Source organism: Polistes canadensis, unplaced genomic scaffold (genome assembly GCF_001313835.1).
Source record: "Polistes canadensis isolate GaletaPanama2010 unplaced genomic scaffold, ASM131383v1 scaffold_109, whole genome shotgun sequence".
Classification (NCBI taxonomy): Eukaryota; Metazoa; Arthropoda; class Insecta; order Hymenoptera; family Vespidae; genus Polistes; species Polistes canadensis.
The window spans coordinates 15222-27749 of NW_014569656.1; the positions used below are offsets into that span (position 1 = coordinate 15222).

At 32.3% G+C, this 12528-nt stretch overlaps 2 protein-coding genes and 1 long non-coding RNA gene across 6 annotated transcripts; all 3 read left to right on the forward strand.

Annotated features, from left to right (window-relative positions):
- Positions 1-178: 178 nt before the first annotated feature.
- Positions 179-5594, forward strand: LOC106787666 (splicing factor, suppressor of white-apricot homolog). 4 transcript variants are annotated; one of them, XM_014750230.1, is made up of 8 exons: positions 179-410; positions 1913-2082; positions 2167-2369; positions 2439-2661; positions 2933-3012; positions 3736-3906; positions 3973-5258; positions 5357-5594. In XM_014750230.1, the coding sequence occupies exons 1-8, from the start codon at positions 214-216 to the stop codon at positions 5517-5519; spliced, it is 2493 nt and encodes an 830-aa protein (XP_014605716.1). In that variant the 5' UTR covers positions 179-213; the 3' UTR covers positions 5520-5594. The 4 variants fall into 4 exon arrangements, with proteins under 4 accessions (XP_014605716.1, XP_014605718.1, XP_014605717.1 ...); XM_014750232.1 differs by having other exon boundaries at positions 5360-5594; XM_014750231.1 differs by having other exon boundaries at positions 2170-2369.
- A 1124-nt stretch (positions 5595-6718) lies between these two features.
- Positions 6719-9871, forward strand: LOC106787674 (inositol oxygenase). Its single transcript, XM_014750243.1, has 6 exons — positions 6719-7061; positions 7420-7603; positions 8273-8481; positions 8539-8675; positions 8748-8978; positions 9052-9871. Exons 1-6 carry the CDS (start codon positions 7044-7046, stop codon positions 9158-9160), a joined length of 888 nt encoding a protein of 295 aa, XP_014605729.1. The 5' UTR covers positions 6719-7043; the 3' UTR covers positions 9161-9871.
- Positions 9872-11089: 1218 nt separating this feature from the next.
- LOC106787678 lies at positions 11090-12512 on the forward strand. Its single transcript, XR_001381832.1, has 3 exons — positions 11090-11132; positions 11765-11851; positions 12112-12512. It is a non-coding gene; the product is annotated as an uncharacterized LOC106787678 (long non-coding RNA).
- The last annotated feature ends 16 nt before the right edge of the window (positions 12513-12528 follow it).

Below are 12528 nucleotides of genomic sequence, written 5' to 3' on the forward strand. Positions count from 1 at the left end.
TAAAGAAGTTTAACGACGAATCAAAATTATTCTAACATAGTAATATTCCTATTGTCGGTAAAACAGTGCTAGGGACAATAAAAAGAATGAACCAATCCCGGTGTTTGCTCACCTATTTTCATTAGATGTCATGCCAGTGTTGTCCTCTCTTTAGATTATAGATGTTAATGGTCGAACATCTGTCTTCTTGTAATCCATATATAGAGAAAGAAAATGGCGTCGTCCAAGGGTCAGCGATGGATGGTTGATTCAGGGATTCTGCGTAAAAAAAATGGTGAAGAGGAACCGCAGGAGCTGTTGGTGTTCGGATATAGCTGCAAATTATTTCGAGACGATGACAAGGCGAAAATGATTGATCAGGGGAAGCATTTGATACCATGGATGGGCGATAACACGTTGAAGATAGACAGGTCCGTTTCCCTAACCTAGAAACAAATTTATGATCTAGGATATTTATTATTGCATAAACACATCATATATGTAACGTTTAGAAGAATGATCTCAAATTCGAACAAAAAAATTAAAAATAATAAAAAATAAAGTAGAAAAAAATATGCAGTGAATGACAATCGAAGAGACAGTACCGTTATGGTCACTGCAAATAGTTAATGAACAGATAAACAATCTGGAGACTGTTTAAGGTTTCTGCAGGTGTTGGCGATTTGAACGCGCAGTGTTGAAGCGCGATATGCGCTCTGCACGGGCGCAGAGTAAGGTGCTCTTGTGGCTTGGCGCTTATGGCTGACCGTCTGTGCAGCAGCAAGGTGAGACACAGCGTAGAGAGACAAATGGCAAGCTGACGGTTATAGGTATTTATGACCGTTCAGCATGGTATGTATTAGCGTCTTAGATTCAGCTGTGCTGGCAACAATGTACGAATTACCAAATGCATTATGCAACTTTGATAATTTCTCTATGTTGCAATATACATTCTACGTTTATGTGTATACTACTCTGCATACAAGTTTTGTATAAATATTGAATGTACAGCATACGTGTCCAAGATGTAACTGGAAACATATATTAAATTATATAAAATATTTTGTTTTGCATTTATATTATAAATATTTCTTGAAATTTAGGCAAGCTGGATTGTGTACGTACATGTCGAAGACATTGCAGCATTTATACTCAAACTGTATTCTTCATCATCCAAGTGAACACTTTGTGAGAACTTCTAAATGATTTTTCCACAAACTTGTATCTTCAATTTGTCAACTTTTCTTTTTGTTTCATTTTCTGTCGCTTAATGTTTTATGTTGTTTACATTTTAATGATCAATATTCAAATTACTTTTAGTTATATCTGAATAATGCAATATGTATGCTCATTGCAGTTATATCATTTTATTTTCCATACCGTTATTAATATTAATACAGCTTATGTTAAATATCAAACTGGATATACCGTCGTGGACCATATAACGATTACTCATGTTGTTTGATTAAATGTAATGCAATACATATGTATAAAAATAATATTTTGTTAGATAAAACAGGACAAAATGTTTTACATAATTCAATATATGGTTCTACGTTTTATACATCTAATTGTAAGTAGTATAAAATATAATAACAAGAAAAGAAATAATATTGATAAATGATTTGTAAATTAGTATGTAAGCATTTATGAAATTATCATAAATGTTGTCATTTTATACGAGATAAAGCAACAAATTGCATCTTCAGAAACATGGTATAACAATGCATAGTATATTTAATTTGGAAGTTATGCAAAGGAATATATTACACATAAAGATATATCATTCAAATTTGTACGACTATATTCTATTTCAGAGGAAACTCTTTGGTGGGATTCTCTTCATAAATTATTTTTCAGATGCCGGGATTAACAAAATTCATATTAAAAAGTATTATTTTCTTTCTCTAATTTAAACATTGTATGTGTATAGATACGATGGACGTGGAGCACTGGGGGATTTAAGGATTCATGAGCCACCGGCAGGTGGTTTTGATCAACGGACGATACTCACAGAGGATGAACTTAAAGTTGAACAGCTCTGTGATGAAGAACGATACCGATCTCTATATAATAACGATGCAGAAGATTCCATGTATCATGGTACTACGGTTTTTTACTACTAGTTTTACATTGAACTATAAGAACGAAATATTATTAACATATTATCTTTTTTCTTGGTATTAGAAGAAGAGATGAAAAGATTGCATCAAGCATTGAACTCTGAAAATTCCTATACTCAAGTAGCATATAATTATAACGACGATGAAAACAATTCAAAGTTAGCATGTGAAGACTCTCAGAGTCCAAAACAATCGGAAGGATCGCAAGAAGAGGATCAAGCTTTTGTACCACCGCCAGATCTTGAAATACCAGAAGGCATGACAGTGGTAAGATAATATTGAGATCATTATTTTGGACATCTTACAGACATACATTAACAAATAACATATTTGCAGCCTGAAACGCAGAAGCTAAATGCGATAATCACTAAAACAGCACTATTTATTAGTCGTCAAGGGGGCCAAATGGAGATTCTACTAAAGGCGAAACAAGCAAACAATCCGCAATTTTCGTTCCTATCGATAGGTGAACCGCTACATCCGTATTACAAGTTTGTGCTGGAAGCGATCAAGACTGGAAAATATAATCCTGAAAAACAACCTGAAAAAGAAGAATCTGGTATGCATACTATTTTCTATAAAGCAGCATCTTGTAGTAACATTATGAAAGTTGATATGATTGAGTTGAAGTAATTGAAGCAACATAAAGCAGGATATGATTACCCACACCTACTTTGATTCTACTTAGTTTTTCTTGCCGTAAGTATTGCCACAAGTTCCTGTTACTACTACATCGGTTTTTATTTACAAGTGACAAATGTAACTCATTTTTGGAAAACAATATACAATCATAATTATTTATATCCATTGATTTGTTTTTTTAACGACAGAACCTGAGGAAGAATCAGATGAAGATGATCAACCATACCTTCACCCAAGCCTAGCACCATCGTTTGCCAAAGTAGAAGCGGTATGTTTTCTTCTAATATATACATTGTCGTACAAATATAATAATTTTTGATAAAAGACATAAAAAAAGTGCTTCCTAAGCTGTTAGAAGATTCAGAACAATTGGGATATTAACGAAATTTGGAAGCCTCCTAAAGAATCACAGGTTTACCTCTGAAACTACCTACTTTTTAAACAGTTATTTCAAAAATACATGGATCATAGGATGAAATGTTAATATTATTCTATTACACTAATTTATGTGTCATATATTTCTGCTTCCAGGGCTGATTCTGGTATGCATTGAACCTATCCTCCTACCCTTTTTTCTTGTTTATCCATACTCTATCGAAACTCATTAGTTTTATTCATATAGCAGAGATTCATTAAAGTATCATACATCATTTTATGCAGAAAAACATACATCTCGTATATGACTGTATTAGGAAATGAATAATACCCTATTTTATAAATTTAAACATATATCATTATTGCCGATTTCATCAAGTACAGAAATACATTTATTTTAATAGCGTATTCCAACATTTCTTTTTTGTACCTGGAAATATATACACGTTCCTGTCTTCAAAACATATGCCTCTGTTTTTTATTAATTATCCGTCTCTTCTTTGGAGGGAATATCTTTGTAGGTGATAATATATTTTTCCTACTTACAATCTTCCATAAAAGAAATACGCAAAATAGTTTATTAATATTTCTAAAAGATATGTTTACTTATTTCTAGGCTCCTAGCATACCAAGCATACAGTACAAGCCCTCTGCGGACTGTGCTTATTCAATGCTTGTAAACAAAATCACAGGGAAACCACCCCCACCTAAAATACCACAGTTATTAGATGTTAGCGTTCAACAAATGCCGACTTCTGGATATTATCAGCCACCTATTGTGCCACAGGTAAATTCTATTCCTTTTTTACGACTTTCTAAGATTCTACGGGTTCTAATTTTTATGTTTTTATAGAGTTACACTCCATACACAGCAACACCCTTGCAATATTCACACGGTCCAGTTATATATGGGCCAAATGGTGAAATTCAATCGCCACCTCAGCTACCAGTACCAGCTGTACCTGTTATCTCCACCGAAGAATCTACGACGCCTCCACAAGCAAAAGAGATACCTTCTTTGGTACCCTATGGACCAACTCCACCAAAAACATTAAGCAGACCATCGTTCATCGTTCCACCAGCAGACGTTCAAATAATTATTGACAAGATGGCCAGTTATGTGGCCAAAAATGGTAGAGACTTTGAAGCTATAGTGAAAAATAAAGGTGATCCAAGATTTAATTTTCTTGAATTGTCGCATCAGTACCATGGATATTATGCACATAAATTGACCATGTACGAAGGGGCCATAAATCCTAAAGTGTTGACTGAAGAGGAGTTACTTCAGAAGCAAGAACCGCAAGAGGAGAAGCAAAAGAAGTTGGAGGAATTACAGAAGAAACAGCAAAGAATGGAAGAAGTACAGAAACGAGTAAAAATGATACAAGCTAAGAAGAAGAGTGATACCAAAACAAAACAAAGTCCAGGAAGCAAACAGATTACAACAGTATCATTTTCTATAAAAAAACCAAAGGAAGGTGAGAATGTAATAATTGAAAAAAGAAATGCATTGCCGTTGGAAGAAAGCGACGATGAAATGGAACCTGAAAAGAAAGAAACTAATTCTAAACCTAATTCGCCATTAAATAGCAAGGAACAAACTAATATAATAACTAATATCGATAAAGAACCACCTAAGGTAGAAATAAAGAAGTGTAAAAGCGAAGAAAAGGAATTGGTTGATTTAACTGACGACATTCTTGAAGATTGTCAATTAGAGATAAGACATAAGCAAGTAGAAGATAGAATAAAAGACAAATTAGTGGCAGCAGCTTGTGATAAATTAGCTGCGACCTCGAGAGAAAAGCAATTGCAACTCGAACGAAAGAAAAAAGCAGCCATGTTTTTAAGTCAAATTCAAACTTCGTCGACTAGCTCGAAAATTGGTACTTCTGCAACACCTAATATAAGAAAAGATGATTCCGATGAGGTTTACTCGGTTCCATCTCCGTCCTTGGAAGATGATAAATCAGAAGATGTCAAAATTTGTGGTAACTCGTTGATGGATCGATTAAAGGGTGCAGATTTAAGTGGGAAAAGATCTCGTCAACGATCTAGAAGTCGCAGTGGAAGTCGTAGTCGTCTTGAGAGACATAAGGTTCACAAAAAACACAAGAAAAAGAAAACTTCTCACAGAAGGTAAAGTATATTCTAGCAAAACAAACAATCAAATCCTCTCTTCTATATATGCATCTGTATATACGTAATAAATATTTTTTATTTCTTTATGATTACAGTAGCTACGACAGTCCAAGTAGCTCTCGAAACCACAGATCTAAAAAGAGCAAAAAATCATCCTCGAGACACAGATCTCGATCGCGAACTCCGTCACACAGACATCAAGAAAATGTACGAAGAAAAGGAAGCAACTCGAGTTATTCCGACTCTAGTTCATCTTGAGATACTTAAATGCGTGTGTTTTCTTTTTAAGAAATAAGAATTGATAATCGTGTAAAAACAATTTCTTTGTAAATATATATATATATATATATACATCTGTATATATATATGTATATATATCTGTATGTATATATATATATATATACATACGTGAATTGCATCACAGCGGTAAATGATGTTTCATACTGTTTATTTGCTAATGGAACACACACATACATTAAGAAATATAATTTACTTAGTCCATTACAGTGCATAGGTCAATACTTTATACTCTAATTTATTTTTATATTTTTCTTTATGAACTCTTTCCAAAACTTTTCCATTCCGTCAGAGGCTTCGTTATAATCACATTTTTCTTACAATAAAATAACAAGTATTACGATATATACATATCTTTTTTTATGTAATATGTAATGGGTTATCGGATTGAAAGATTTCCATAATCTTGAAATATTTGTAAGTAAACTAAATTGACGTTTACGATATAGATACAGCATGCGAGTTTTTATGTATATATATATGGTCAGTTTGCGTGTATGTATAACTCAACTAACTGTATGAAGTGTCTCCCTTGAGCACTTTAACGCAATTAGATATGCAAGCTAATTTCATACGTCGAATATATCGTTATAATGTTCATTGACTTTATTGCATCAACGAGATGTACCACATCCAAAGCAATTGTCGGCTACACTCAGATTCATACATCTCGATTACCGTCAATTGCGTGAATTATGATGAAAGACTCGATCGAACTATTTTAGGAATGATCAAGGAGACTTCAAAATCCAACAAATATTTAATATCTTTCAATCTCTGATAAAATAAATCACGTTAATATTTTTTTTTATTTTATGAAAGGTCTTTTGCAATTTGGTTATTAGAGTTTTTCAAAGTTTCATTGTTTGGTTTACAACGAAACGTATTTTTATCTTTATTTTTATTCTATTAATTGATAAAAGAAGAGTTATTTCTTTCATCAAAAATAAAAAAGTTACTATTATTATTATTATTATTATTAATATTATTATTATTACGTATTAATTTCTGTATTAACATGGGGTTCCAGGAAGAGAAATGACTTTTTTTTGTCAACAAAGATACTATTCATACCAGTTCACGATCATATATACCATTTAATTAAATTATAATTGTATCGATGATTTTTCATTTTCCTATTGAATTGATTCTTTCATTGGCAAAGATATGAAAATTGTGTTTAGGTGTTCTGTTTTACTTGCATAATATATGATATAATAGTTTTCCTAGATTTTTATTTACTTCTGACACTTGGTATCCTTTGTTGCTATTTATCTTTTATCTGTATTAGTAAGAGATAACGGATATTAAATAACGTGCGTGTGAGAGAGATCAAACGTTGAACAACCTAGGGTCAAAGGGGGGAATTGTCTGAGATTTATAAGTTAACTCTGTTAGATTGAACGGGTCAGTCAGTGTTGTATCCCCAAAGAGCACGTATATCAAGGAACCAAGTTAATTTATAAGGAAACAACATTTTTTAAAATGTCTACTAAAATAAGAGTGAGTATGAATTAAATTAATGTTTCTAAAACTATATATGAAAACTATATATATATATATATATATATAAAAATTATAATTAACTTTGTAAATATATCAATTCTTATTATATTTAATTATCAATACTATAAAAATTCTTCTTGTATTTGTTTTAAACAATTAATGACGTACAATAATTGGAATATACTTTTTATTTTATCAATCATAGGATAATAATTGTGAGAAATCAATGTAACGCGAGTTAGGATTAGAAAATATTTAAAAAGAAAATTCAATATCGTATACTATGAGTAGAGTTTAAAAAAGCAAGAGATGATTTTGTATAAGTATCTTTAAAATGTAAATTGATCATTTGCAGTCACGTAACCAAGTTACTTCGATTATCGATCCTTCGGAGAAGTTTCGACCGGAGCCTATCTATGCCGGCAAATTGAAAAGCGAGTTTAGAAACTTTAGCGTAGATCCAGCAGATGAGATCAAGGAACGTGTTCGTCAGACTTACGAGAACATGCATACTAATCAAACGGTCGAGTTTGTGCTTTGTTAGTATATAAATATTTTTTAATACATTATCAGTTATCCCATTTATTACATATAAACAAATTTGATATGACGTATATACTAATGCGTATATTTCTATATAGAAAGGGAAAGAGAGAGAGGGAGAGAGATAATAATCTATTTATACGTCGCTATATGTTATATATAGATCATTAACATTGACCATCATTGATTCAATCAATATTTTTCTTATTTTCTCTAGTCAATCGAATTAACCCTCAATCCATGACGTAAAATTGACCATAATCTTCTTCGCGGAAAGATTGTAGCACAACTAAAAAGATATAATTCTGTCCGTTCGTTTATAAAAATCGATTTCTAAATGATCGATCTATTATTTTTGTTTGTATCAAATGCTAGATAAAATAAGAAACTCAGAGTAAATGGAGTAAATAAACTCACCTATAATAAGATATTAATGAAAACGTAATAAAGCGTAAGGGATTTCCGAAGCGTGAGTCAAGACTTACTGATGGGATCATGTTAAATATTAAAATGTGAGAGCCATTTAGATGTTCTTGGATTGCGAAAATTGACTGTTTTCGAAAGTGAGTTTTGGCCCATTTAAGTTTGGAAAGTCCTTATCAAATAGATAATTAAACGATAATATAAATGACTTTTGAATGCTTTAATCGACATTTACCACACAGCTCGTATGAAAGAATGGCTTCAATTCAATAAAGCCAGAATGACGATTAAAGAAGCACTGATCAAATTAAACGATCTCATCGACGAGAGCGATCCAGATACCTTATTACCAAATATCGTTCACGCCTTTCAAACGGCCGAATCCATAAGAACAGATCATCCTGATTTAGATTGGTTCCATTTAACTGGACTGATACATGATTTAGGAAAGGTATATTATATTCAGAGATCAAATTAACCTACCTATTTTAATACACAAATATTTTAGATTATGGCGTTCTATGGGGAACCCCAATGGGCTGTCGTGGGTGATACATTTCCTGTTGGCTGTGCATGGGCTGATTCCATAGTCTACAGAGACTCCAGTTTTGAAACAAATCCTGACGGCCAGGACTCTCGTTACAAGTAAGAATTAGTTACCAATCGAATTTTCATCTATAAAAAATGGATTATTAATAATATATTTATATATTATAGTACAAAATATGGGATGTACAAATCACAATGCGGTATAGACAATTTAATCATGTCCTGGGGACATGACGAATATCTTTATCGTGTTTTGGTTCATAATAATTGTACATTACCTAAGGAAGCACTTGCTATGATTCGTTATCATTCATTCTACCCCTGGCATGCTGGTGGTGATTATATGCATTTTTGTACGCAAGAAGATTTAGATAAACTCAAGTGGATCATAGAATTCAAGTAAGTCATTTTTCTTTTATAGACTATGAACAGTTACTTTCCTGTAAATATAAAATCGTTTATTTTATTACAGTAAATATGATTTATACACAAAAAGTGCTGCTATACCAGATATTGAACAATTATGGCCTTATTATGACAAATTGATCGACAAATATATTCCAGGCACGTTAGAATGGTAAACAAGAATATTGAAAAACTAAGTGGACACGAGCTATGCTTAATTAGTTATTTTTCTTTTTTTTTGTACATATTATATATATTTCTGCTTTTGATTTTTAAAGGTTGATTTTTTTTCAAATATATATACATATATTTATCATATTTTATACTATTTTTATCATGATGTTAGTCAAAATGCTTATAAACGTTTAAATTCCTTTGAATTCGCGGTAAAATTTCTACGATCAATGAAATTCGCAGAAACTAATGAATCCAACCAATAGAATGATCACTGGAAAAGATTTTTCTTTTTGAAAAAATACCTCAATTGTTACATAATGCAATCAAAGTATATTTGATGATGATATTATTAAATTGCCTGGCTGCAAATGAAGAAAGTCGAGTAATTATTCTTTGCCGTTTCTTTGAATAAGAAAGAGATAGAGAGAGAGAAAGTATTTAGACAAAAGTATATAAGAAATCTGTAGGAATGAATTGCTTGGAATTTCTTTCGAACGTTTTCCCGGCAAATTCTCGACAACGTTAACAAAGATTTAGACGTTCGCTCATTTAACGAACAAGGGAGCGGCTCCTTTCACACGTTTTGATAAAAGTCATGGTTGATGTGTAGAAGTTGTCTATGTTGCTGTAGTATACATACAATCGATATGTCGTTCTACAATATTACCGTTAGAAACTTTTCAATAAACCGTAAGCATCTCTACCTACTATTCAAAGTATTACCTAGATAAACTGAAAGCTGTCACGACGACTGTGTCGTAACAAATCAGGTGTCCCCTCTTTTTATCCTTTTCTTCCTATAGCTCCAACAATACAATCATTCTTTTTCTTTTCTTTTTGTTTTTTTTCTATTCCATATTAATGTCGCGTATACGTGCTTTCCTACGATCTCCATTCTCTTTTTTAAATTTGTCAAAAGTCGAATTACAAGTCTAATCGATAATCGAATTAAAAGTCGAAGCAAATGTCGAAGATTCAAACTAACCTCTTGGCGTATTGGGAAACTTTTTCTTCTATATTCAAACATACGCGTACGAGAGATAGATCGATCGAAGTTTATGATAAAAATTGTTTTCTTTTTTCTTCTTCCCCTTTCCCTGTAAGTTTTAATTTTATAACCATTTATCGGAGAATTTCAGAAATATATTTCCCATAATATCTGCATGAAGTTTCCACACTTTTATGGGGGAACATACGCGGGAAAATTATTTCCATGATGTCAAGCTTTGTTTCTATTACATTTTATCCTTATAACCAATGATAATGTTGTCATGAGAATAATTAACTTTGACATTTCTTGTAAACGATAATGTTTTCTGATTGTTTTATTGGATTATTGTCGGTTGATTTAATTTTTAATTGGTAAGATTACTCAACGAATAGATGCAAAGGAGAGCGGTAATAGGCGCCACCTGCGGCTAATATTAATAATTAACGATTGTGTTTTGTTTTATTCCTGCCTTCGTTTTGAATTACTTTAAGCGGTTTGAAGTCTTGTGTTTGAATTTTTAAATAAAATAATAAAAAATGCGTTGAAGAGAAAGAGAGAAATCATCGAGGTTCTAAGCATTTTCGTAAGTATAATATTAATTATAATTAATAAGATATAATTTTTGACAAAATTCTCCTTTTTATTTGTTAAAGATGAATGTATAAAAAATGACATTTTTTTTATCTCTAACAACCATTAGAAAAAAAATACAAATGGCGGATTGGTATATCGATCGTTAATCTTTTTCGCAGTTAGTATTTCCTTAAAAAGGTTCATCTTCTTCCTAATGATTTAGGTATGTTAGAGATAAGATTAATATAATCTATTATGAGATTACGTTCGGCCTTTTTTTGTAATACGTCCTTCTCAAATTTCAAGCTACAAGGAGGGTTTGTTTGAAAAGTTTTTCGCTGGAAATGGATATTGAAATTTTTTGAGAAGAAGAAGAAAAAGATGGACCGAAATAAGTAAAATTATAAGTAAGTATATCAATTGCTTGTTCCTCTTTTAATAAAAATAAGTATGTATATACCGTATATACAGGATGGTTTATTTTAATTTATTGAAAGCAAAAGAGTTCAGATTACATTAGAATAATAATAGGAACACTTTTTATATATCAAGAAACTTGTGGAATATTGCAACAATCAGACATCTTATGCATGTATAATATACATGCATATTTGTTCAATAAATAGAAAACAAAAGAATATTTTGAAAGGGGATTAAAAAATTAGCTACGTTGAGATGTTACGTGGTATAATAAGACGCATAATAATAATAACAGGTTGTAATGAATCGTTGCGTAGGTCCGCGTGTCGGCACGAAGGGCACTTAAGTCGGGGGAAGCTTTACAAGCCACGTGCATGCGTGGTTTCGCGGGTAATTGAAAACGCATCGACTTCCGAGAAGACCCGACGATCCTCGGAAACTAAAACTTATCTAAGATCGAACACACATATGCATGTACAACCTCTAAATTTCGAAGCCCTTGTTTCTGCACGCGTGAGAAAAATTCAACTCTCGACGATCTCCATCGCTTCTTTATTTTCTTTTCTTTTCTTTTCTTTCCAAATCATTCTAATTTATCTATTTTATTTATTTCTAATAGGTCTAAACGTACGATAGGAAAAGCTTGCCAACGCCAAGTTCAAAAATGATTTCTACGAGAGTAGATCGCAATGAAATATATAAGTAGGTAATATGAATACATTTTTAATGATATTATTATTAATATTGGTAGGAAACAATTTGTGATACTTATCTAGCATTTTTAATCTTCATTTATTTTCCTATTACAAATTGAACGATTTGTTTATGATGATTAATGTTTGTGCTACCATAAGTATAAATGATGTGTATATATGTTACCAAATAATTGATCTTAAAATGAATGCTATGAAGAAATCACAGAAATCTTTTAGTGAGTAATTAATAAACATAAATCCTCTCTTATAGCGAATCTTCTCTAAAACTCCATCCATAAACAGAAGAATTTTTACCTGAAATAATCGGCTATACATAAGCACGAAGATATTTTACTCATACGGTAATAACGCAATTACGAAGTAAAGGTCGAGTCGTTTGACACGATGATCTTTCGGAGTAATGCACAACGATCGATGATGCGCCGCTCCTTATTAACGAAGTCATCGTAAACGAGAGACTTACCGAAGGGGCTGGCGCCAACCAGCTTGGAGTTTGAGCGCGTGGCCGTTCCACCAACAATAAGCCCTCTGCTTTATTAAACCAACACAAATTGACCGATTGTGCCTCCTCGAAGCACAAGTGTTCAGGGGGATGAGAGGGTGCGGATGGGGCCGAGGATGGGGCCGAGGATGGGGCCGAGGATGGGGCCGGGGACGGTGCTGGGGA